Raw genomic sequence first — 27,653 nt, 5'->3', positions numbered from 1 at the left:
TATTAAAAATTAAGTTGTAAAAGTATGTTTGTATTGGTGTAGAAATATATTCATGACATACTGTTATAAAACCACAAGTCATATATATATATATATATATATATATATATACACACACACACACACACACACACACACACACATACACACATACACATGCTCAGAAAAGGATATGGATGACCACTGCTTAATTCTGTAGCATGGGACAATTTTAATTTTTACATTCTTCATGTTTCTCAGTATTTTCTCATTTCTCTACTGTGACTACGTATTACTTGTATAATAACAAGTTTTTATAACCTTAAGAGAAAATTAAATTAGTTGGCCAACTAAGAAACCTTTATAAATTACATATTTAATAGAAAATGTATAACTGTGGACAGTAAAAATTATCTTAAAGAAATGCAATTTATTTTAATCCTTATATATTTTAGGTAAGGTAGAACAAAACAATACAATGTGAGTCTAAAAACCCAAGTTCTAATTGTAGCTCTATTACTAGCCACCTGGTCCTCAGAAAATCATTTAACCTTTCTCTATCTTGGATTTCTCATGCATTAAATGAAGATGATTGCAAAAATCCCATAATAAATGTGGAGCCAAAAAAACAAAAAAAAATGTGGAGCCATTTAAAAAAGACATCAAATGCTATCTTTGGGTCCCTGGGATTACTTTGAGCCCCCAGTATTACTCTATAATAATGGTATTATAACATCCAGTTATTTGTAATTTAGGAATACAAAGATGAGTTAATTATGATTTAATTATTCCACTTATCAAATAACCCTGACAGAAATACCTAATAACTAGATGAACAATCTCTTAGAAATAAAAACTACCAGTAATTATACAGGTAAACATTATTTTGTCTTAGTTCCAAGTCCAATTTCTATAGCTTATTAACAGACTACAGAATTTGCTATGTGATAAAATAAGTTCACTTCTCATCTGTGCAGAGAAACAGGTTTCTAATTTTAATAGGATAGTTAATGGCGGCAGTACTACTCTTTCTGTGACCTTCTTTTCCATCCCAAAAAAACAGAGAAGTTAAGGAGTGAAGATTCTTGACACTAACTCTACATGTGTCATCGTAACAGTTAACTTAACCTGAGACAAAGCAATTGCCTGCTCTGACTTAATCCTCCCAACTGTGATTCATCTATGTGTTAGAAGCAAAGTATTTGTGCCCAGTTGGAATTTTTCACTTAAAACAAAATACGGACATTCAGTTAAGTCAGTGTAATTTATCACTGTGTAATATATATTCCCAAGCAGATCACTCAAAATGTTTTGCACAAAACAACCTCAACAATATATATGGATAGATTTTCATCCTACGTACTTAAAGTTACTTAATATGAAATCTTATTGTTGTACGTCTACCCCTCCCTCACAAGTACTAATAATTTATGGTTGCCATACCATGCTGTCAAAGCAAAAAAGGGAATAAAACGAAGAAGCACCAGAGCCTTTTGCTAGAAGACACGAACAAGGTTATCTTGTATGTCTGTGTTAGAAAACCTTCTGCTCAGGCGTTCAGATCTCTTTGGCAAACCTGTGACTCATTATCCACGTTTGTGGGAATTCTGTCCTAGGGTTGCCAGGGGCTACCTCAATGAAAATGCACTTCCCTGTGAAGTACAGACCCAGTATCTAGCCACATCTTCCAATGGTAATTGTGGGGAAAGACACAGGTGGAGAATGCAACTGGGAACTGTACATCATCATCAGTCTAGGATCACTGAACTCTGCAATATAGCAAACAGGCCTCTGTACAAAATAAGACTGTCACAATACCATTTCCAAATTCTAACAGATTCTGTCCATATATGATTCCTCAATATGCTTCTGGGTTATTTATTATTTGTAAGGTAAATTTACAGTCAGGAGTTGAGAACGTAAAAATACTAGGGGTTTCCTATAATTCTTATTACCGATTTTTTTGCTTTAGATTTTCATTTTTCTTCCCTTAAGAAGTGGCAAAGAAATAACTGAAGAACGCCTTCTTGGTTAAACTGTTACAAGCTTCGTTGCATATCACACAGCAAAAGAAGGGCCACAAACTTAAGGCCTCTTGAGTAACATCTCATCACCTTCATTAAGGAACCACGCTGGATCAATGGTACCAATGCTTCATCACTAAAACAGAACTAGGCATGACAATGTTGTGCTTTTCTTAGCAGCTCCAGGGCCTTGGAGTTAGGACTCTGTGTCAGAGGGTCTCTCAAATAAGAACTTGTCTTAAAAAAAAAAAAAAAAAAAAGGAACTTGTCTTTTGTGGTGCCATTCATGGCTACAGAAAACAGGAGCCCCCAGAGAACAATAAAAGGGTGCTCCCAACATGTTAACTTCTATCACCACAGACAATCTGATCTTTAGAAAGACTTGCAGGTGGTTGTGTAAGAAGATGGCTATCAGGAAAGAGCATTCTGGAGCTGGAAAGGACATTCTCATACATGTATCTGAAAATGTGACTCAATGGCATAAAAATGGAGACTACATTTGTACTCGTTCCTTTTGCTTCATGGTTATACAAAATATTGTTCCAGAAGAGCTAACCCAGGTTCAGGCCAGGGATTGCAATCCAGTCTTCCCACTATATCATATTCAGTGCATCCTCACAATTCTCTTACAGTCTCCTCCAGACTTAAACTTCAGCCACCCAAGACTCCTAGCCAGACTATTTGCCAAAAATGCTGAAATACCACTAAGCATTAATGTTTATAGCCTATGATGGTCATTCCACAGCTACCACATGGCATGTGAGATAAGCATGTTCCCTCCATCATCTCTTTTCTCTGCCCTACTCTATTTTTCTTATGACTACATCTTAGACCTACCAACCTACAAAACTTTATCAGTCCCACTGGCTTAAATCTCACACTATGCTGATCCCTCCTAGCATAAAGCTTTATTTTAAGGATGGTAATTACAGAATCCTAAAACAAAAAAAGACTAAAGTTCAGAATAGGTTTTGTTAACAAGTACAAAATTTTATAGAATATAGACATGCAAACAATAAGCTTACCATTGACATTAACCAATGAGAGAATATTATCCTGATGATCAAGGAGGCGCTTAATTTCAAGAATATCCCATTCTAGTGATTCTTCTGTGGGTGCTACCAGCTGGAAAATTACTAAATGAAAATACAGATATAATTTTATTAAAATGGTCAAAGAAGACAATTCTATTTCTGCTAAAAAAGCTAACATTTCATTAAGTGAGAAAGATCTAAAATATTGAAAAACTCATTTCCAGAGAAAGCCTTATTCAGACTACTTTAGAGTATTTCTTTCAAATGCTTGGGATGTTTAAGATGATCTACTAAAATCCTGAGTATATAACTATTCCTTTATTAAAACTCTCCTAAACCCACAAGTGCCCATCCTGTCTAGGGCTTCAGTACAAATCTGGCTATCCTGCCTCCCTCTTTCCTTGGCCAGTGACTGGTCCACATCCTAGAATAATCTCCATCACCAGCTTTCTCTACCCATGTTCTCAGGTCAGTAAGCACTGCTACAAAATAAGCTACAAACATCAATTCAGTGAAGACTTCAGCAGCTATTATTTCTTTTAGGCATAAACTATTGGATTATAAATTCTCTGAGAACACACCTCGTAGTTTTTGTGTGTCACAGATGTTCAGTGTATTCCTTCAATATACTTTTGATTATAACAGATGTTCACTGTATTGCTTTACTCATTATCTGACTGTAATAAACAGTGTTATTTAAACTTGTACAAATCCTAACTTTAATCAATACAGAAAACCCAAAAATCAAATCAACAGGAGTGATTCTATCAATATTTACTAAACATCAATTATGTTCCAGCAACTTAGACATCAAATGTGAATAAGGCCAGGCACTGCCCTAAAACACAGTCTAGAGTGGGAGTGAGACTTATAAATAACCTTATAATCAATGTATTAAGTGCTATAGATAAGCCACTGTACCAAGTACTATGGGTGCTCACAGATTAGGATGACTAATGTCTGAGAAGTGGGAAGGTCTCAGAACCCATACCCTTTCCAGGTGGTGGATAATTACTAAGGTCTCTTTTCTTTCTCACATTCCTCTCTGGAAAACTGGTCATATCACATTTCTTTCTGTCTCTGGACAATATTTTGCCAACTGACACACCTCTAGCCAAGCTACATCATTCTGACAGCCATTCACGTTCAAACTGTGGCTGTCAAAAGAAGGTTTTTCAGTAAATACAAAGGGAACCCCTCCTGATACCTATCAAGGTTGTGTAAAAAATTCTACTTATAGTTGGAATACTACTAATGATCTTGAGATTGGGATTGTGGAATAACAGGCAATGTACTATTTAATCAAACTAACAGAAATAATAACTTGGAATAGTGATGAGGAATGGAAACCTACCCAGTAGATTTCTACAAACTACTAAGGGCTAAAGATAATGTGAAACTGTTCAGTGAATTCAGAAATATGGCCCCTATAGACAAGTATTCAGAGGGTCACCTATGTAATAACTTCAAGGAAAGGAAACAAATATAAATTAGATCCGAAGACAAAGAGAAGCAATAGTCAATTCTAAAACAGAGTTAAGCGGGGCGCCTAGGTGGCTCCGTTGGTTGGGTGTCTGCCTTTGGCTCAGGTCACAATCCCGGAGTCCCAGGATTGAGCTCCACATTGGGCTCTCTGCTCAGCGAGGAATCTGCTTCTCCTTCCGCCCCTCACTGCACTTGTGTACACTCTCACTCTCTCAAATAAAATCTTTTAAGAACAAACAAATAAGTAATAAAAAAGGGTTAAGAAGAAAGAGCTTGGTCTTCTAAATCAAGATGAAATCTCAGAGCTGATAGCCTTGCTTAGCTAGCAAAACCTCAAAGTCACTGAAACACACAAGTGCACTCAGAAATTTTATCTCCTGTTGAGGGGTGCTGTATCTCAGTTGGTTAAGTGCCCAGCTCTTGGTTTCGGCTCAGGTTCCGATCTCAGGGTCCTGACTTCAAGCCCCAAGTTAGGCTCTGAACTCAGTGTGGAGTCTGTTTGAATCTCTCCCTCTCCCTTCCCATTTACCCCTCCCTCCACTCATGTGCACATGCAATAAATAAAATCTTAAAAAAGAAAAAAGAAATTGTATTTCCTGTTGAAAGGAGCCAGCCCTCACACAGAAAAAGAAAAATCGGTATGGAACATTTAAAACCAAGAACATGGGCACAAATGGGTCTTGGAAATAGAAAAGGTACTTTCTTCCAGAGAATGAGATTTATTTTTTTAATTTTATTTTTCACTTATTTATTTAGTTTTAAGCAGGCTCCATACCCAGAGTAGAGCCCAATGCAGGACTTGAACTCATGACCCTGAGATCAAGACCTTAATTGAGATCAAGAGTTGGAGGCTTAACCAATTGAGTCACCCAGGCACCCCTGGAATTTATTTTTATGTAAGGAAAAATGGCACTGTATTTTTTTTTAAAGATTTTATTTATTTATTCATAGAGACACAGAGAAAGAACGAGAGGCAGAGACACAGGCAGAGGGAGAAGCAGGCTCCATGCAGAGAGCCTGACGTGGGACTTGATCCAGGGTCTCCAGGATCACACCCTGGGCTGCAGGCGGCGCCAAACTGCTGCACCACCGGGGCTGCCCATGGCACTGTATTTTATGATAAAACTAACAAAATGCAGAACCTCATTTTTAAGATTACCTATTCTTTAAAATTTATTTTCTGAATAAAATCAACTTTAATTTCTTCCCTTTTTTAAGATGATATTCTAACTTCTGTTGAGGTATTAGTGTTGTTTCTACCACATGTCAATGAACTGACTCAATTACTCATCCATTCAATAAAAATCTCTCATCTGTTTGATGAATAAAAAGATGAATAAAAAGCTCTAGCTGTCAAGAAGCTCACATTCTGAAGGGGAAGAGTGAGGAGAGAACAAAAAAATAAACAAAAGTATTTTTTTTTTTTAATATTTAAGTAATCTCTACACCCAACGTGGGGCCTACACTTACAACCCCAAGATCAAGAGTCATACACTCTTCTGACGGAGCCAGCCAAGCAGCTGCCTAAAGTCTTTTTTTAAAAGTAATAAGTGAAGAGCACCTCAGTTGGTTAAGCATCCAACTCTTGATTTCAGCTCAGGTCATAATCTCAAGGCTGTGAGACTGAACGCTGACCCCCAAGTCAAGCTACGTACTCGGTGTGGAGCCTGCTTAAGATTCTTTCTCTCCTTCTCCCTCTGCCCCTCCCCACTCTCTCTAAATAAATAAACAAACAAACAAACAAACAAATAAATAAAGTCATAAGTAAAATGACATATGTGCGATTATGAGAATACAGAGAAAAAACTTTTGAGAGCAGAGATTATTGGGTAAGGAAGCCTTTATCCTCAAAAAAAGCCATATTGAAGCTTAAAGATTAAGTAGGGATTAGCAACATTAAAGAGGGCAGTGAGTAGGAGGAAAAGACCTGATACAAAGAGATAGGAGAAGTGAAGGCACAGAGGTGAGAACACATCAGAGGAGAGAATCCTGGGCAATTCAGTGTTGACAGACATGGGATACAGAACTCAAAGGAGATAGGAAAAAGAAAATAAAGGACTGGATTTGACATGTTAAAAAGTCTAGACTTTATCTTACTGGTCTTACATGGGTCCTCTAGGGCAAAGCTCTCATTCATCTAGGGCAAAAATGAGAAAAAATAAGGTCACATCGGTTTTGTATAAAGTTAAATATATTCAATTTAAACTCTTCTTCTTTGCTGAGACCATGTTCTTCATACGTTTTTGTTAAAAAGTAATTTTAAAAAACAAGGGTGCTAAATGATAGTTTTTTGTTTTCAATGTTTTTACTAAGTAAAATACAAATCTGGCAACTCAGGGCACCTGGGTGGCTCAGTGGTTGAGCATTTGCCTTTAGCTCAGGGTGTGAACCTGGAGTCCTGGGGTCAAATCCCACGTTGGGCTCCCTGCATGGAGCCTGCTTCTCCCTCTGTCTATGTTTCTGCCTTTGTCTCTATGTCTCTCATGAGTAAATAAATAAAATCTTAAAAAAAAAAAAACAAAACTGGCAATTCTATGTCATCTCCAAGAAGTAGAACTTTTGTACTAGTGAGAAATTTGAGAGTGTAGAAATGACCATTATAGGCAATAGAAGCCACCGAAGGTTTTAAGCAGAAGGATAGCTTGCCTTTTAGACAGATCATCTCTGGCACCTCCTGGAAAATGTATCTGAGAAGCCCTAAACTGGAGGAGGAGAAGGCACTGGAGAAGGACTAGAGTGGAGGAGAGGAAAGAAGCTAAGTTAGGAGACTAGCACAACATAATAGGCAAGAGGGGAGATGAGAGTCTGAATAAACCAAGAGCGGTGAGATGGAAAGAAGACGATCAAAACACTTAGAGAAGCAGTCCTCAAAGTATGGCCCCCAGCCAGCAACCTCCTGCAATACCAAAATATGTGTTTGAAATGCAGAAGCTCAGGCCCCACCCAAGACCTACCGAATTAAAAACTCTACGTATGCCCCAGTAATTTCTGTTTTTAGCAAGCACTCGAGGTCATTTAAATGCACAGTAAAACCTGAGAACCACTACCTAATCAGCATAACTCAAAGTGATTGGCTGGCTACAAGAGGAGAAAGGCAGGGAAGAGCAAGGGAGGTTTCTAGCATGATAAAAAATGTGGGAAAATGACATTTCTACAAAGAAGAGAAAAAAAAACTAAACACAGAATTATAGTGTCTTTTGATACTATTCTATGACAAAAAGGATAAGCACAGGGTCCAGTAAATTACTTCTCTGACATGATTAACATGGGAAGGTCAGCTGAAAATTTTGGCTGCAAGGCAATGGAGCCTGCAAACAGCACTTAATAAATGGTAAACAATTAGCTCATGTTGTACTAGCATTTGCACATCTCAGGTCTGGTCTGTGGAAAAAGCATAAGCAACATCAAATGCCCTCTGGGATACATTAGAAAAATTCTTCAAGAAAAAAGCAACCTTTAAGAAACATGCTTACTCTATCATATCTGGGCACCCAGATTCCATTCAAAAGGCAGTGGTAACAAAAGGCTTTATTTTTACTATGGGCTCCCTGGCAGTAAAAGAGCCAAGAGTCAACAGTTAAGTGGCCTTCAAACAGCATGTTTATAAATCAATTAGTACATTTAAAAAATTCCTTTTGCTACTCCCTCCCTCTGCTCTGAAGGCCCCCTACTACTCAGAAGGAAAAGGTATAAACTTCTCCCAAGACAATAGGCCCCAATCTGGTTTCCTGAGGCAAAACTCCATAGTCGCTGCCTTAGTGAATTCCTACAAAGACTGTCCTCCAACCATCCAACTCAAGTTTTTAGTTTCCAGAATGCTGACAGTTGCTTTATATGGTTAAAATGTCTGCTAAGTGTATGACTATGGATAAGCGACAGAAAAGACTGTGGAATGTAAATAGCCTTCTCTGGTGTCAGACATATGGGGTTACCCTGCCCCCACTTGGCTATGTTAGATGAAGCACAAAAACTGACCTAATGTCTTCTTGAAAATGTCTCAGTCTCCACATCACCTCAACCATCACAGGAGACCAACACTGGGGCAGGGGCAGATGTCCCTTAAATTAAAAGCTTATCTTTCCAAAATGTGTGTACTTTTAAGTTTTTTAAAAAAGGAATAAAAGAAAAAGAGTCCTACTCACTCAGTTCCTTGCCAACTGCTGCCACAACACAGTTCTTAGGTATTTCGATCAAAGCACTGATCCCTTAAAAAATATATAAAGCAAAGATCAAATTATTTTCTTTGAGGATTACATACAAAATAAAAACATTCTCAGATTTATATCAGTGTTCCCATAAGAGGGGTGGTAACAATAAAGCACACACGTTTTGCTACACCACACTTCTTGCTCTCCGACATATGGAAAATGATTCTGTGAAAAGTATGTGAGACCTAAAGAAGACACTGATTTACTAAGGGCAAGATATGCTCTTTGAACACAATTATGGTCAACTTTTTTAACAGGAATCCCTTATGAAAACCACCATTATCATTCACAACATGGCTAGCTTAAATAAGATGTAAAGTTGGCATTTTCCTCAATGTAAATTCATAAAGCCTGAGCAGGCACTCTGGCAATAAATGAATTAAGTCACAACAGTCAACAGCTAACAACATGGCCTTCAAATAGTATGTTTATAATCAATTAGTACATTCACAAAATTCCTGTATTACTGGAAGAGTTATCTTTTTACAGCTGAATCATGAAATGACTCCAGGGTAACCATAACTTTTGTAAAACATGTTACCATTATTACTCTGTCAGCAAGAATTAAAGAACTGATACATTAGATTCAGAACCACAAACAAGTTGGTAAAAAAAACTTTTTAATAAGTTATTTTTCCATTATGAAATATATATAGTACATATATACACACACATAAATATACATGTAATTTATAACATACACAAAATTGGAAAATATTCTACTCATTTGCTTTATCTTCCCACCCAACAAAAAACTAGCCCTCTTGTGATGTGGGTAGTATTTCTAACCTAAATCTCTTCTCCATGTAGGGCTGTTTTGACAGGATGCTTTGTATTTTTCCAAGTTGGAGGAGGAGGAGGGCATAGTGTAAGAGAAAGGGGGAAGGAACGCTGATACAAGATAAAGAAATAGAGAGCAGGGAAAGGGTAGCAAGAGGAGAATTCTAGGTGCAGAAAACAGCTTGTCAAAACAATGTCACAGGAATAAAAGGTACAGCACAAGGAATATAGTCAAAGGTACTGTAATAACATTGTATGGTGACAAACGATAGCTATACTTGGGGTAAGTGTACTACAACATATAATTGTTGAATCACTATGTTATACACCTGAAACTAATGTAACATTCTGCGCCAACTATACTTGAATAAAAAAAGGTTTATCGAATAATGAAAACACTAGAAACAGCAATCTAGAAGTAGCAATTTAATACACAAATCAGAGAACATATTGCTGGAAAAGGGAAGATATCCTGTTGTAAGCCAAGGTTTTTTCCGTTGCATTGTACTAGGATTATCTTTGCTTATTTCCAAACACAGAATAACTGTCCCCAGAAGCCCTCCTAGCTTAAAATCAAGCAAGGCGTATAAAAGGAGCTTCATGAGCCAAAGGTCTAAGACCACAGCTAATTCAAAGGCATTCTGTAATTTGGAAAACTCAAATCACAAAAAGCTAAACAATGGTAGACTATGATCTTCTCAAAGCTTTCTATAAGATTTTCTCAAAGGTTTCTACTATCTCTTGAGACACTGATAAATAGGGCAATACTGTGATTACTTAACATCACTCAAAGATAACTTGCAAAAGAATGGGAGATTGAATGGGTGGTTATTTCTATTAACATATAAAACATTCTTGTTATCCCTGATTTCAGTATTTCATAACATAGTTATAATAATTCATGGAATAAAATTCACGGGTAACCATAGGTCAGTGTAAGAAACACAAAGGAAAATATACATGTAAATAAACAGATAAAACTCATGATAATAGGAAATATGAAAATACAATTCAGTTACCACCAAGATTACTAATGATCAAGCATTCATTTGAGAGATAAAATTGTAAATCCTAGAAAGGTAATGGATTTAGTTTTGCTAAGACATCATGGGTTAGTCTTCTGACATTTTCCAATATCTATGTGGAGATAAGTTAGTTCCAAGTATGAACTGTAAACTTGGTTCACAGGGCTCCTGCTACCTTTAAGACATCAGTACGCTTAATTATGTTCTTGCTATGATATCCATGGGTTTATCTGATTACTTTTAAAAACAAACACAGCTAACAGTGTATCACATGACATCAAGCTTATTACTCAACTCTACTCATTTACACTTAAATATTTTTACTCTGAATAGTTTTTAGTTTTATTTTTTAAGGTCCTTGCTATCAGAAGGCAAAACTGATTTTCTTCTGTTAAAAGCAAAAATATCAACCAAATTCTAAGAAAACAGAATTTTATTAGTAAGTTTGCACAATGCATAAACTTTATAGCAAAACCAATTGTAAAATGAAGTCATCCTCTGGAATCTAATAAAAGTCCAATATCCTCACAGATGAAGAAAATGCTATTAGAAAATCAGAAAGGTTTAATTCCACAGGTCAGTGTGCTCATCAAACTCAGTTTAGGAACAGACCCCAAGAGCATAAATGAAAAGGTTTTTCTTAACCACTTTTGCAAAATTCTGTTAGAAGAGAAGCAAAAGCCAAAAAAGGGGGGGCAGGGGAGCCTTCTCCCTCTAATTTGGGATGGAAATATACTTTATACAACCATAAACCTAAACTGGAGAAATATGGTTACAAGATATATTTAGAATTGAAAAGAAAATCCCCTATATTAACCTCTGTATTCATGGAACGTCTCTTTGAAGATTCATTATATCTTTTAAAGCCTATCAATCACAGTTCATAATTACCTTGATTTGTTTTCTTACCTGTATCAGAAAGGTGACTGGTCTTACACAGGAGATCTAATTTTCGGTTCCACACACATAGGTCATTTCCACCAGAAAGCCAAACATCTCGTCTCTGAAGAACAATTAAACACTGCAAAATTCATGTGAAATGTCTATCAGTTTAGAATCTCAAGCATTCATTGGTGGTTTTCAAATACGTCTGCAAGTTCTCTGCTATCATTCTCTTAAGAGGTGAAGCTTAAGTCTCCCACCCTTGAATGCGGGCTCTCCAATGTACCAACTTCTAGCACATAAAATGTGGCAGAAGGGATGATGGTGTGTGACATACAAGACTAAATCATAAAAGACATAGTAGCTTCCTCCTAGCTCTCTCTTGGATCACTCACTCTAGGGCAAACACATACAAGCAGCCATATGGGGAAAGATGCATATGCAAGAAAGTGAGACCTCTGGACAACAGCCAGCACTAACTTACCAAGCATGTGAGCCCCCTAGGAACCTCCAACCCCAGGCAAGCCTTCAGGTGACAGCAATTTCATAATACACACTGAGCCAAAACCACTCAGCTAAGCTGCTCTTTATTCCTGACCATAAATACTGTAATATTTATTATTTTAAGCAACTAAGTTTGAGGTAATTTGATACTCAGTAATAATCTATAATCTAAATAGGCTTAAATAAACTTTCTTTAAAAATAAAGATGACTTTGGTTTTTATGTGATTTTCAAATTAGTATCATCTAATCCTTAACTTAGGAAAATGAATCCTTTACATTTAACAGTATTTTAAAGTCCACACCTTAAAGTGTACTCTTCCCATCCATGACTCTGAGTGAGCACAAGGATAAGAGTGACAGAGAAAAACAAAAAAGAAAAGGAAAATGTTCTGGTAGTCTTGTCTAAGCAGAGGGTGGGGTTGCTTTTAAAGGTGCTGGAATAGGGGCACCTGGTTGGTTCAGTCAGTTAAATGTCTGCCTTTGGCTCAGGTCATGATTTCAGGGTCCTGGGATAGAGCCCCACACGGGGCTCCCTGCTCAGTGCGGAGTCTGCTTCTCCCTCTATCTCTTCCCCCCTACTTGTTCTCGCTCTCTCTCAAATAAATAAGTAAAATTTTAAAAATTTATGGCTGCTGGAATAAAGAGGGTTGAAAATAATCAATGTAATTTGTATTTCAAGAGTTCCTACCCTGCCTAATTTCTGAATGTTTAATATATCAATAGTTTGCTCCTATCTTTTGCCAAATAATATTCCACTGTATGCATACAGTGCATTTGTCCATTCTCAGTTGGAGGACATTTAGATTATTTTTGTATATGTACAGTGCTGCCATGAATACTCACATCAAGTTTATATGTGGACATATATTTTCATTTCTCTTGACAATGAAATAGGAATACCTAGGAGTGAGATTGTTAGGCCAAATGGTAACTCTGTTTATCATTCTGATGAACAAACAACTTTCAGGGTGGCTCTACCATTTCACAATTCCACCAGAAACATATAAAAGTTCCAATGTCTCCTTATCAATACTTATTACCTGTCTTAGATATTAGCCATCTAGTGTATGTGAAATAGTACTGCATTATGATTTTGACTTGCATTTCTCTAATACCTAAGATGTTGAACTTCTTTTCACATGCTTATTGATTAACCACCTGTATTCTTTGGAGAAATGTCTTTCACATAGTCTATTTTAAATTGGGTTGTCTGTCTTTTTTTGTTGTTAAGTTTTAAGAGTACTTTCTATATTCGGGATACAAGTTCCTTATCAGATATATGATTTGCAAACATCTTCTCCCATTCTGCGGGTTGTCTTTTCACATTCTTGATAGTGTTCTTTGAAGTATAAATACTTTTTGTTTTGAGGAAATCCACTTGATCACTTTGTTACTGTATTTTTGGTATTATCCAAGATCCCTAACCCAAGATTGCAAATATTTTTTCCCATATTTCTCCTAAAAGTCTTACAGTTTCAGCTCTTATGTTATGATCTTTGATCAATTTGGAATTAATTTTTATATATGGCATAAGGTAGGGATCCAATTTCATATTTTCTATGTGGGTATCTGGTTGATCCCGCATCATTTGCTAAAGAGACTGTTCTTGCTCTTTTTGAAAAGTCTTGGCATCCTTGTTGAAAATCAAGTGATCAAATATGTGAGGTTTTATTTCTGGACACTCAATTATATTTCACTGATCTGTATGTCATCCTTATCCAGTACCACAGTGTCTTGAATACTACAGCTTTGCAGTAAATTTTGAAATTGGGAGCTCTGAATCTTATAACTTTGTTTTTTATTTTCAAAATTGTTAAAAATAAATAAGCAAACAAACAAAAACAAAATTGTTTTAGCTATTCTGGGGTCCCATGCACTTCTACATCAATTTTAGGATCAGCTTGCCAATTTCGGGAGGGGGTGGGGGGGACGCCTGAACAGAGATTGTGTCCAATCTGCAGATCATTTTGGGTAGTCCTGCAATCTTAATATTAAATCTGAGCCATGAATATGGAATGACTTAACCATTTCCTTAGATTTTCTTTAGTTTCTTTCAAAAATTGTTTTATACTTATTGATGTAAAACTCTCATTTCTTCTTTAAGTTTACTCCTATGTATTTTATTCTTTTGGATACTACTATAAATTCATTTCATTTTCTTAGTTTTTCTTAATTTTCTTTTTTTTTTCTTAATTTTATTTTTGGATGTTCACTGCTAGTGGATAGGAATACAATTAATTTTGTACATTGATTTCATATACTGAAGCCTTGCTAAATTTATTAGTTCTAATAGTTTGGTTATGAATTTAAGATTTAGTATACAGATCATGTCACTTGTAAATACAGTTTTATTTCTTCCTTTCCTTTATTTTATTAAGATTTTACTTATTTATTCATGAGGCAGACACACACACACACACACACACACACACACACACACACACACACAGAGGCAGAGACACAGGCAGAGGGAGAAGCAGGCTCCCTGTGGGGAGCCTGACGTGGGACTTGATCCCAGGACCCCAGGATCACACCTTGGGCTGAAGGCAGTGCTAAATCACTGAGCCACCCGGGGTTGCCCTATTTCTTCCTTTCCAATATGGATGCCTCTTATATATCTTTTATTGCCCATAATACTGAACAGTGCCATCCTTGTCTTGTTCCTGATCTCAGGGGAAAAAGTATTCAGTTTTTCACCATGAATAGGATGTTAACTCTGGGATTTTCACAAATGTCTTCTCTTAGGCTGAGGAAATGCTCATCTATTCTTAGTTTGTTGACTACTTTTACCATGAGAGGGTGCTGAAGTCCATAAAATGCTTCCTCTGCATCTACTCGGATGATAATATGTTTTCTGTACTTTATTCTTACTATGTATATTAGTTATTGACTTTTCAGATGTTGAACTGGAATAAGTCTATTTGATCATGGTATATAAACCATGTTGTTGATTTGATTTGTTAAGGATAACATACTTCTTTTGTCACTTAACATCTTTTAAAAATTTTTCAAACTCCTTATGAATTTCTCCTTACTTTTTTTTAGCATATGTAACTAATGCAATTTAACTATTTTCCTGTAAGACATTTAGGATACTGCCAATCATCTGCTTATAAAATACATCTGTAATATACATTTCTGTTCATAAATCTCTGCTAAGTTTTTTTTTATTATTATTTGCTCTAAAGACTTTTTTGTAAGTAAAATTCTGGGTCAATTCATGTAGTTATTTAAAAAGTTTCATTAATAATGTCAAAATGCCTTCTAGGAATATCATCAATTTATATTCTCAACTGCAATAAAAATGCCAACTTCATCATTTCCTTGCTAACACAAACCCTTATAAAAACTTCACTAGCTCAAAAAATAAATAATATTTCTTATATTTCTTAGGGATCTGAATTTGATAAATTACCTGTTCAATAAGATATTGGACCACCGAAATAAAGTGAGTGAAACGCTATTTTTAACAATGTGTTATATGAAACATGATCACAGGAGAAGTAGATACAACCATCTAACTGACTAACATTACAGTAAAACCTCTTTAAAAAGTACTTTCAGCATACTGGAATAAGTTACTTCTTAACGATCAGTTCCCGTAACAGTTCACTAAAGGAATTTGTCCAAAATACATCAAACTACTTCTCCTGTTCCTATTCCCTATTCCTTCAATTCATGTATTTTCATTTGAAACCTAATAATCTCTGTCAAATAGCAATACTACTTTTCAAGGAACTTAAAGAAGCATCTTCTCAAATAAAACACAGAAATTTTCATCAAATCAATACTTTAGTAACTTCCTCAAAGATAGTCCATTGTTAAATTGGATACAAGCATTTCTGGTCACTTTCTTCCCTGGAGACTCTACTAAACTGATAATTAGAATAGCACGGTAGTACAAGATGGCTACCACAGATGCTGCCTTTTAGGAAAAAAAAATTCAAATACATCAATTACTGGCATACAGCAAGTCTTTTTACATTTAAAGAAAAAAAGGAGTGTTAGCTCCAATACAGAGACAAGTTATCTTTAAGATAAACAAGGAAACAACACATAAGACTCTTTCCCCAAACTTGCTGACATTATTGAAAAGCAGGGGCACTTTCTAAGAACATCTATGACGATTTCTACTGTAGGAATCAAAGTAACCAGGTCCTCTCCACGCTTGTTTCTTCAACATGGGGCAGAGTTCCTATCATGTAATAAGCCCCAATTAATATTTGTTTGTAAAATAAATGTTAATAGTAGCTGCCAATTAGCCACATAACATTTCTTTGAAAGTAATTGATATGTCTCATCTTTATGACCTTATAAAAAGCAGAGATTGAGGGCCAAAAAAATCCACGTTTTTTAGTTCAAAGTACAAAGAAAACAGATTAGCTACTGCTGTAGTCATTCAGCAACATCTCTTCCTAAAAGTAAACATCCTAGGTGCTATCCTTTTCCTTATGTTGTTATATATTTACCCCTTGATCTAATTTCAAATTCAAACATTCTAGCATTTAATATATAAGTTCTCAACAATCCAGTCTTAGAAGAATCGAATAACTGTAGGTATACATGGAAGAAATAATTTTAAAACCAACGAAAGTAATTCATCTAACTTATTAAACATTTTTTCTGAGACAAAAATATTATTACCATAAAATAACAGCTTAAAATTTTACCTTTACAGTAGACTGGAAGCATGATACTTTCCGAACTTGTCTGCCAGTATCACAATCCCATAACTAAACTTTTGTTAAGAAATAATTTCTAAACAGAACATTAAAATCTAAATTAGGAGATAACTTTTCTAATAATTAAATTGCAAATGTTACAAACTCAAGTAGAAAAATCTTTAAAGCATAAAATATTTAGCATTTATACTATTACTAAAGTTAAATCATATAGTGAGTCATCCACAGCATGGCAGGCATACAATGTAAAATAAGTTTGAAGCAAATTTTACTATCAAACTATCAGAAAACATCAACAGGATGGTCTGAATCCTGAATATTTATAGGTATTAAATAGTGCAAGTGTTTAATTTTTAAGCCTTATTCTCCAAAATAGTCTACCATAATCTAATAAACATTCAACATAAAGTATTTATACTAAAAACTATCGACTCCATTAATTCTTATTGAAAGCTCCTTCAACATGCATGGCATGATTTACTACTGCTATACTAATGCAAAGAAGCCAGTTACAGTGTACTTACTGGTATTTAAAATAATTAGAGGACCTCCATTAAGAGTCCAAGGTTAGCACAACTTAAGGAGTGTAACAATTTTCAAATTTTCACCCCATTTCCTATGGTAATATATATTTTACATCATGTCTGAGCACACATTTACATAGATGCAACATATATATACACATTCACACATATGTATATGGGTAGACTCTTTATCACTTAAAAGTTTATCTTCAACATTTAATTAATGAAGTTTGTTAATAGTGGAGGCTCAAGCAGCCTGCAATTATTTTTAATAATTCTCTAAATTATCATTTACAAGTAAAGTTCATATCGATACTGTCTCAGCTACTCATCTCTTTACTATAGTAGTAATTTAATAACTGTCTCTAAGCGTTATTATAGTACCTTAGGAATGGTCTAATAAAAACAAAGTATTTTAAATTCTATTTTTGGAGATTATACTAATACTGAAAACAAATAAAAAGCTTTAGTTCCTAATATAATATTTGCCACAATGGAACAGTCAAGTCATTCTGATCTAAATACATGTAATATTGCTTATGCGATATTGTCATCACCACAAAATAGTTTACCACATGTAAATCTTACCTTGAATTTTTTTTCACATATTGACAATCTGTCTAGAAATCACCTAAACTAATGAACTCATTTAAAGTGTGTCATGTGGCGCCTGGGTAGCTCAGTCAGTTAAACATCTGCCTTCTGCTAAGGTCATGATCCCGGGGGTCCTGGGATCCAGCCCAGTGTTGTTGGGCTCCCTGCTCAGTAGGGGAATCTGCTTCTCCCTCTCCCTCGACCCCTCTCCCCTGCTCATGGGCATGGGCGTGCACTCTCTTTCTCAAATAAATAAAATCTTTAAAAATAAATAAATAAAGTGTGTCATGAGGTCTGTCCTGGTCCTACAGAAGCCCAGCAAACACCTACTGCTTTGGGCTTACTCCAAAACTTACTCCCCTGATGCTTGAAACTAAACAGAATTCTCAGATAAGCAAAGACTATATAAAGTGAATCTCTGATACTATTTTTTAAAAATACAGTTTCCATTAAGTATCTGGCTAAGAAAGAAAAAAAAAGTATCTGGCTAAAGCCTTTACAAAACTAATTCCTCATACAAACATTAAAGGCTAAATTTAAGGAAAATATATTTTTTTAATATTTTATTTGGGCGGGGGGGAGAGCATGCGCACAGGAGCATAAGAAGCAGGGGGAGTGGCAGGCAGAGGGAGGAGAAGGAAAAGCAGGCTCCCCATTGAGCAGGGAGTCCAGTGTGGAGCTCAATTCCAGGACCTGAGCTGAAGGCAGATGCCTAACTGACTGGGCCACCCAGGCCTCCCTAAGGAAAATATTTTATGAAGGCAGTTTTATACAGTGGTTCAGAGTTCTGACTCTGCAGTCAGATTGCTTGCCTTCTGCCCTCTAATGGCTGTATGACCTAGGACAAGTCACTTAACCTCTCTGTCTCTCTTTCCTTATCTAAAAATGAGAACAAAAATAATAATAAGAATTAAACGTGTTAATATATGTAATATAGAATATATGTAAAATTAGATGTAATATATGTTAAACAGAACACATTAAGTGCCCTAGAAAACTTTACCATTGCTGTCACATCTTAAATTTTTACCTAAAACTATGAGGGGGGAAGAGTTTACTTTTCTGAAATTGCTTTTAAACACTAAACACTGAGCAGATGGTGATTCACTTTTCTGCCAAGCTCAGATGTTCAAAAGGTTCTTATGGGCTGGGGACATTACATTTATTTTGCTGTACAATGCTGTACAGACAAAAATGTGAATTATTCTCCAGTCAGACTCATCTTTGTTTCTTGATATTGAAAAGCAAACTGAGCTAAGTAAGTACTTTTAAGCCCAAATTCTCCATTTTCTATAACTTGATATAATAGTAAGTCTGGAAAGAACAGCTTTAGTCATGGGGTTTCCATCGAGAATAAGTCTTTAAACTATTTCCAGCCTAATACTTTTCAGATGCCTAATACTTTTAAGAAGTGTATCATGAAGGCTAGAACAAAACCATTTTTGCTAAAATGAATGTACAGACAAGTCCCAAAAGGCTAAAAATGAATAATATATGTACTGGTCCCTTGGGTCACTACAGCTATTTCACTTTCTTCCAGATTTAAGGATATAATAACTGTTCTATCAGAAGAGGCTGTCAACATCAGTTGATTTTTTTCTTCACAAGCTTCCAAGGAAGGAAATGTAATAAAAGCTGTTATCTTTTGAGTGTGTCCATTAAGTTCCAGAAGTTTTTCTCCTGTCTGAAATATCAATAAAAATTTTAATAATAGGCTCATATCATATTCACAACTTAAATAATCTTAAATGACAACATTAAGAATCATATAGAAAATACATAATTTCATTTTTAACTACTTAGATGTGTAACTTCACTTTAAACAATCAAATAGAATCTAAACAGGTACTCAAAGAGTAGCCATAAATAATTTTATTTTCTAATAGAAAATACTAATTTTTAGCATATTTATATGAAAATTTAAAGGAATATTCTTTCCATATGGTTTTAAGAATTGCATAAATCAAAAAAAAGAAGAATTGCATAAATCATACATAAAAATATCAGTAACTAATCTGTTGGTAAAAATAGGGAGTCCTCATTATCCAAGTTCTTTATCTAAGTCTCCAAACTTAAAGTGCTATTGAAGGAAATAAAAGTTAGCATAATAGCACAATCTATATACTGTACACATCCAATAGCAGATCAACCACTTATAAAGTCAGTCTCCACTCCACTTCTAACACCAACAGCTATTCCTATCCATTCAATGTCTTTATCAATCAGTCTCTGATATTCCCAAGCAGTAAACATGTAAAAATCCAACGTAAATATAACATTAATTGTAAATCTTTCTAAGGTCGCAGGATTTCATGAACATGGTGAACATAATGTTAAATAATTGCTTTAATCACTGGTAAAGCCACTGAGAAATGAGGATCTGACGGAATCAGACCAGAAAACTACTGATATAACAGAAGATAAATGCTTCAAAAGAAAATACCGTGAGTATCAAAAGATGAGGAAGAGAGGGCCTGGAAAAAATCTGGTGAAGCCTTAAATATTTTTGAAAAACAAAGTAGCCTTTTCTTACATTCCTATTAAAGTCAAACATGAGAAGAGTATTTTATTATGCTATCATACAATTTTGGAATAAAAATCCTATCTCCCACAAAAATCAACACTTGATTTCATTTTCAGAATCAGTGTATAGTTGCTGATAACTAAAATTTTGCTCAGTAAGATTAACACTTTCTCATAATAGAAAAATATTGGTTCCCATTTTAAACAGATTATCCTAAGTAGCCTTTTCAAGTATTAAGTAGTTTCAGTATACTGATAATGCAGGTATACACTCAGATAGTGTTTATGAATGCAAACTCAACTATACAGTGATGTCTTATTACACAATTCACATAGAATTAATACACACCTGGGCATTCCACACAACTACAATTCCATCATCACCAGCAGATGCAAATCTGGATAGACAAAAAAGGTAAAAAAAAAAAAAAAAATTAAAATATTCTGGTGAAATTTATGTGCTAAAATTACTAAGAACTATCAAAATTCATTAATGGTGTTTTGACCAATATTAATGCTGATTAGTTAAGCTAATTCAACAAATATTTATGGACTACCTTCTACGTTTTATGCCAGATACTGATCCAAAGATAAATAAAACCATTCACAGCATTACAATGAATCAACTGCTAAAACTGAAAGAATGAGGGAGGCCTATAAGTAATCTTAAAAGTCCTTCTTGGCTTTAAAATTATATGATTAAACTATCACTTTCAGCTTCACTGATAGGAAGTGATATTCCAAGACTGCAACAAAGGAATACATGTCCTTAGATAATTTCGTTATTTCTATTATTTTTCTCTGTAAACATACTTTATTATTTAAAGCCAAGATCTCTCCTTCGCTCCTCTTGGCTCTTGGTCATTCCATGTAAATATTGTGTTCTTAGTTTGGAGGCTCTGATGTTTTGTGAAGTTTTTTGTTTTATTTATTTTTTAGTGAAAATGCTTGAAATGCAAAGAGGTAAAGGAAAGTTTATTTCCTGCATGGAAAAAGAGCTGTGATAAACTCAGTTATAGCTCCTTTCTCCTCTTTACTTCCTGTTCACTATATATATATATATATAAAACCAATTTTGTAGAGTAGAAGATATCCATGATACAAACACTTGCCAAGAAAAGTAATTTGTTATACAGGATTAATCATAGTGACTGCATTATAGTAATATCAAGCACTGTTCTCAAGCAATGTCCCAACACAGTGGTATACAGCAATCACACCATAAACATGTCAAGTAATTAATAATGTAGTACATAATTTGTAAATGATTCTTTAATGAATCAAAATTGATCCAAAGTTGTTCTCATATCCCTTTCATTCACTTAAATTCGGTTTGTTTTCTGAATAGGAAAGAAAGAAAGTGGTATTATAGAAAGCCAGTATGAACTGTGTATAACTGGCCCCTTATAATTAACAACCATTAATAAATAATAAACCACTAGCAGTTATGGCATTTAAAAAATGTGTTCTTCCTTGCAAAATTGTTAGTTCATTTCACAAAATCTGGGTGTGCCTTGAATGTCTTCATTACAGGAAATATTGTTAGTCAAACAGGTCTGTCACTGGGGAACTGGTACACTATGACACAAAAGTTACTTTGTTCCTGAGAGTACCTGTTCTAATGAATTTTACTATATAATATCCATAAAATCTCACTACATCATATAATAATTTCCTTAAAACTCCGAACTGCACTTCAAGTTCAAATTTCTCATGCTCAGTTTCAGAGTCCCATAAATAACTATGGTCTTCGCTGGCTCTGACAATTCCCATATTCAGTACTGATTTCTAAATCAGTTACATCTCCTATTATGTTCAGTTACATCTTCTACTATGGGAGCTAAGAGATTATCCAGGAGATGGGAAATTGGTCAAATACATCCTCATCAAAGTCCTATTAACAATTTTTAAAATAGAGAGCTACCTATCTTTTTAACAGAGGACCTTTAAGAACTTCCTAGTAACTAGTGAGAAATCACATGCAGAATTATTTAAAATTCGTGCCTAACATTTATTATTTCAAGATGAAATATATAAAAGGTCTGGAGATTTAAAAGAAAACAATCGTTTTTAAATTAAAAATACAATTTATTTAATAACATATTATTTTTCTGAATCAGAATACTAAACAATGCCTTAGTATCAAAAATAGTTGCTGGATGTCAATCTTTAATAGCTTATGTTTCTAGGCCTATTGATTTCTTTTTATTTGTATAGTGATGGTGGGGAGGCAGGACTCAAGGTCTTAAGTTTTCTTTGGTATAAAACATCAATTTCTATTGATTCTTGAAACTCTTATAATTGCTTTTCTCCTTTCTAGAAGACTGCAGGTTTAAAATACATACTTTTTCTAACCCTGATTTTTAACTTCTCATTATTGTTTTATCATGTCTGAACCTCATGAGTTCACAATGAGAGACGATTGAACGGTTCAGAGTTTAGAAATGAGATATAGAGCATTTCACCTCAAACTTTAATTCAATCAGTAGTGAACAAAAGTTAAATCTAAACAATGCTCAATAGTAATGCATGAAATCACAGCCAATTTTTTATTACTCAGAGGTCAATTACCCAGTTGGTGGATTATTCAGGACTTTCAATTTTCTTATTTATTCTATTGCTGCCTCTTTCTTTCTTGCCTTTTTTTTTTTTTTTTTGCCATTTCAGTATTTTTATTAGCTCCCCTAAAGAGAAAACATGAAGCTTAGAAATGCAAATCAATATAATTTTGCCACAAATTAGTATTTCCCATAAAATAACGAATAAGGGGTTGGGAGATCATTCGCAAATTACAATTATCCATGCTATTAGGATGGATAATTGAAAACTAGCTACACTTTATCAGTTTATCTTAAACTATAATCAGTTCATCCTAATCAGTCAAGCACACACTTCAGCCATCTGCAAATCAGGAATGAAAATTCAACCCAAGAATTTCTAATAGTAGATACATTGTAATTGCTAAAAAGAAGTAATGAAGTATAAAAAACGAGTAATTAAAATGCCAGTGAGGTCTGAACTATCCAATGGAAGGAAGAATTGTGGCTGTATTGCATTAAAATTATATAGAATAATTTTTTTAAACATTCTAAATTCATAGAATCCAAAGATTCAAGTCTATAATTAAGGTTTTAAGAGTAATGCTTCTTTGCTAATTAGCACAAAATGTATTGGGTGAGATTCATGCTAGGTGACAGGGAAATGTCAAGATCAATTAGATGTGGTTCCTGTTTCAAGATCTTCAAATTCATTGTTTAGAAATGTATTGTATTTCATCAATCTAAGATATGATCAAGTGTAAGACATTCTATTATTTTATGTACTATTAAGGAAAAAATACTGCCAATTATACCCGACACACCATCAATTATATGATGTCTCCAAATTTCAGAGATCTTAAAATAGGAAAAAAAAATCTTCTTAGAATCAATGAAATATAGTAATTGACATATTTATTGATGTTTATGATGTTTCTAGCCCAACGAATCTCTGATTATCTCTAGCCGGTTTAAAGCACCAAAAAATGATTTTTCAATGAGTAAATTAATGAATAAGCAAATATTTAAGTGTTGCAAGGGATCTGTGAAATAGATAATCATTAAGTGTATTAATGTAACCTCACTTTTTCCCTTCCATCAATATACTGTCAAAAGAAAAATTAAAAGTAAAAAAAATTAAAACTCAGAAACCCACCACACACATAAGTAAATTCCTTTTTTTTCATGTTCCTGTCCCATCCCATACCTAAGTATACCCTTCAACTTGAAACTATGTCTTTAAAAATACTCATTGAGCATATACAATTAAATGACTAAGCCAAAACTATATACATGAAAAGAAGTTTAACAAGGTGAAGCATGATTTAATCAAGACCTATACCAGAGCTTTTAGAATATTCCATCCCCTCCTACTCTAGTTATGAGAACTAAATTTATCGTGAGAGTTGATGATTCACTCATTCAAGAAATATTATACAGTAACTATATATTAAGCATAAATATAATTAAATGTATTTTTGATAATACATATTTGATAAAGTAAAAATCAATAGGATAGTTCTTGGCCTTGAAGACCTCAGTCTACATTACTAAGCAATGCTACAGGGTCCAGATCATGAGCCCACTGAGAATTCTCATTTATACTCATTTCAATTTATAGAAATCATTCCTCTTAAACACCTTCCCTTTGAACATCTCAGAGAAAGTACTCTCATTCTTGCCAACTATGAATTGAAAAGTATAGCAAAGTTTCACAAAGATTTGTATAAAACAAAATATTTTCACAAATAATTCCTATGTCTATTACTTACTTAAGTGCTCATTTAATGGTTCTTACTCATTTGAACTTATTTCAATTAGGTCAAGGGTGCTACAAATTCAAATATAACCTTAAAGGATATAATGAAAAGTATGGTCCATGAAACTTCTTGTATTCAGTATCTACATAATCATAAAGTCCTGGGGGGAAAAAAGGACATTATTACGGCAATAAAGAAAATCCCTGTGCTTACCCAGCTCCCCACCTAATCCACATGTAATTTCTAATACATGATGCAACTAAAATAATATATTTTTATAGTAAAATAGAACTGAAAAATGGTACAATACCAAAAACCAAACCAAACTGAAAAAATACAAAACTCTCATTTAAAATAGATTTTTATTATCTTATATTCTAGAACTACTTGAATAAAATCAGAGAAGTATGTGGAGACTTGTAAGAGAAGTAAAAAGGAATTTGAAAGCCTTTTCATGAGCCATAGACATTGACGTCACTGATCCTTTCAACAGATTTCCTTGAACACCAAACTTTTTTTTCTTGCTTAAGAAAAATGCATACATTAACATAACTCTAATATCTGAATGTTTAAGGTCCTTTTTTCAGCTCACATAAAATGAAGGTGGGACCATTCCATAGTTTTCATGGCCATTAAGAAAGGTAAACCCTTTGAAAATTCTCCCCCATCCCCAAATCACACACAGAAACACATCAAAGTTTACAAACATTAGAAAACCAAAACTCTCTGTGACTTCTACTAGGCGGAACCTCCATTCGTCTGAGCTCAAGTTTCTGTGAAAGAATCTCTAACACTAGAGAAACATCCCTGGCCTCCCTCTGCCCCACGAGGGTTGTATATCAAAGCCAATATCCTTTAACCCAGCTTTTTGTGAGTTATTAGTTTTTATGTTCAGGTCCATCTGTGTGATTTCCCCACCTAATACCTTAGAAAAAGTTTTACTCTGAAACAAAAATACCTTTTAAATTGGCATTTTTATTTCCTCTATATCAAATATATATCATTTTTCAATTTTTCAGTATGGATAATTTAAATATATATATACAAGGATAAACAGTATAACAAAAATCCCAGGTACTCCTCATCTGTAATTATCAACTCATGGCCAATGCTGTTTCATCTGTACCATATCCAAGCGCTCCTCTCTGCAGATTACTTTGAAGCAAATAAAGTAACTACATTTTATCAGTAAATATTTCAATATGTATTTTAAGAACTCCTTTATATCAGGACTAGAGTTACCATTTAATTCCTTATTGTCATCATATGCTCAGTGATCAAACTTCCCTGTCTCATGATATTTAAGTTTGTGTGAAGCAGGATCTAAATAAAGTTCATAATTGCAGTGGCTGATACACCTCTGAAGTCTCTTTTATTCTACGGATTCCTTCTATTTTTCTCCTTGCAATTAAACATTTGTCTCATAGAGTTCTCATAGTCTGGATTTTGCCAGCTACCTCCCTATGCAGTCGTTCAGCATGCACCTCTAATCCCCTGTATTTCTGGTAAACTGACAGATCTAAGACTTAATCAGATTTAAACTGGACTTTTTGGTAGGCCCACTTCATAGGGAGTTTGTATACTCCATCAGGAAATGTAATTTCTGGTAGTCTTTCTTTTGTGCACATGTAATGCTAACAACCATAATAAACTGTCTAAATTTGTTATCAGAGGTTGCAAAATTACAATTATTCCAATTTCATGATTTTTCCTAGCTTGAATTCTTCTAGAAGAGAAATTTCCTCTCATTGATTATTACTGATCCCAAGATACAATTTGTATAGGAAAGGCAATACACATCTTGCAGATGCCCCTTCAAGAGAGGATAATGCCCAGCTGAGGAATGTGATTATCTGCCTCCAGCTGTTGACTTCAGGGTCCATTCGGCTTTCAAGCCAGTCATACTATCCCAACTGGCTCCCAGCCAACGGAACTTTAGCAAGGTGGTGGACTCCAGAAGCACCTTCTTGGATGACTCTCAGCCAATAATTAAGTAAGGCAAGGTTAAAAGTCCTGATTATTTCTATCCAACATAGAATTCCTCTAAAGGGCATTCTTTCCTCCAGAATTCGCCACTGGGCCTAGAGAAACTTTGTCAGAGCTACATCATAGTCTGAGATAGCTCCCCTTGTCTAATCCTGCTCTTCCCTTTTTCCTTAACTGATGCTTCTAATAAACCATTTGTGTGCCCAATTCCATTTTGCTATCAGCTTTGCAGGGAACTCAGGTATTGACTCAGGTCAAGTCATCTTGATTATTTCTATTCTCTGAATGTTAGTGAGAAAAATAACCTTAGCTTAAGAATATTTTCTTAAAGATATAAAATATTGTGTGTCTGTTAGTGAATTATCAAACTGTACTGAGTTTTAGTGTCTTGTGAATGTACAGCTTCACCAGCTTTCCTAGGGGCACATTTTGTTCTCCAGTCTGGCATTTCATGGGTCACCTGATTCTTTTCCAGTCATGATCACCATCCTACAGAACCTTGTCTGTTTCCTGGAGGAGCAAGGAATGGTCAAATAAGCAACAAAGAAAACTATTCTTAAAATGTGTTATGAACTCAGTTTAGTTTAATGTGTCAAATGCTAGAGTATTACATGCAATTTTAGCACAGTCCATTTTTTGGAAGACTCTTGCTGAGGCTTAGCCTTCTTTAGTGATCTCCCAATCAATATGACCCTCACTTTATGTTCAAAAAACACTAAAGAAGAAAAGAAAAGGCAGCTGTCTGTTAGGTTATACAGGATTTATTTGGTATCTTCAAAAACCAATCTGTGAAAATTTTCCACTCACTGATTTTAGCTGAGCCACCAAGAAAACAAGAAAATCCTTCTGCAAAATTCTCAATAAAATGATATTATCTAAAGACCTGAAGCGTGAAACCTGGATTACAACAGCTGACCAAAAAACCAGAATGTAAGGTCCACAAAAATTAAATAAAAACATAAAAAAGTGGAATATATTATTTTTGTAATTTGATCATGCACAAAATATGTACATTAGCAATGGTAAAGATGATTCTAAACTCTAAATTAAGAATGAAAATGCTACATTCTTTACTCAAATAAGTATTTATGTAGTTTGTAGATTTCTTATACCTTTCTTACCAGT

The 27,653-nt window shown here is 34.5% G+C and overlaps 1 protein-coding gene across 2 annotated transcripts in view; it reads right to left on the bottom strand.

Annotated features, from left to right (window-relative positions):
* The window catches only part of WDR41 (WD repeat domain 41), a 44,019-nt gene that overhangs the window by 10,360 nt on the left and 6,006 nt on the right, over window positions 1-27,653 (bottom strand). For both annotated transcript variants that reach the window (XM_025998269.2, XM_025998270.2), the window contains exons 3-8: window positions 20,595-20,643; window positions 19,275-19,406; window positions 16,593-16,655; window positions 11,445-11,556; window positions 8,665-8,727; window positions 3,029-3,139 (exon numbers count right to left, since the gene is read on the bottom strand). In XM_025998269.2, the coding sequence (XP_025854054.2) occupies window positions 3,029-3,139; window positions 8,665-8,727; window positions 11,445-11,556; window positions 16,593-16,655; window positions 19,275-19,406; window positions 20,595-20,643 (530 nt within the window). The remainder of the gene's footprint in view (window positions 1-3,028; window positions 3,140-8,664; window positions 8,728-11,444; window positions 11,557-16,592; window positions 16,656-19,274; window positions 19,407-20,594; window positions 20,644-27,653) is intronic.

The sequence above is a fragment of the Vulpes vulpes genome, chromosome 14 (genome assembly GCF_048418805.1).
Source record: "Vulpes vulpes isolate BD-2025 chromosome 14, VulVul3, whole genome shotgun sequence".
Lineage (NCBI taxonomy): Eukaryota > Metazoa > Chordata > Mammalia > Carnivora > Canidae > Vulpes > Vulpes vulpes.
The sequence above is the reverse complement of the archived record's forward strand: the minus strand, read 5'-3'. Positions and strand labels throughout refer to the sequence as shown.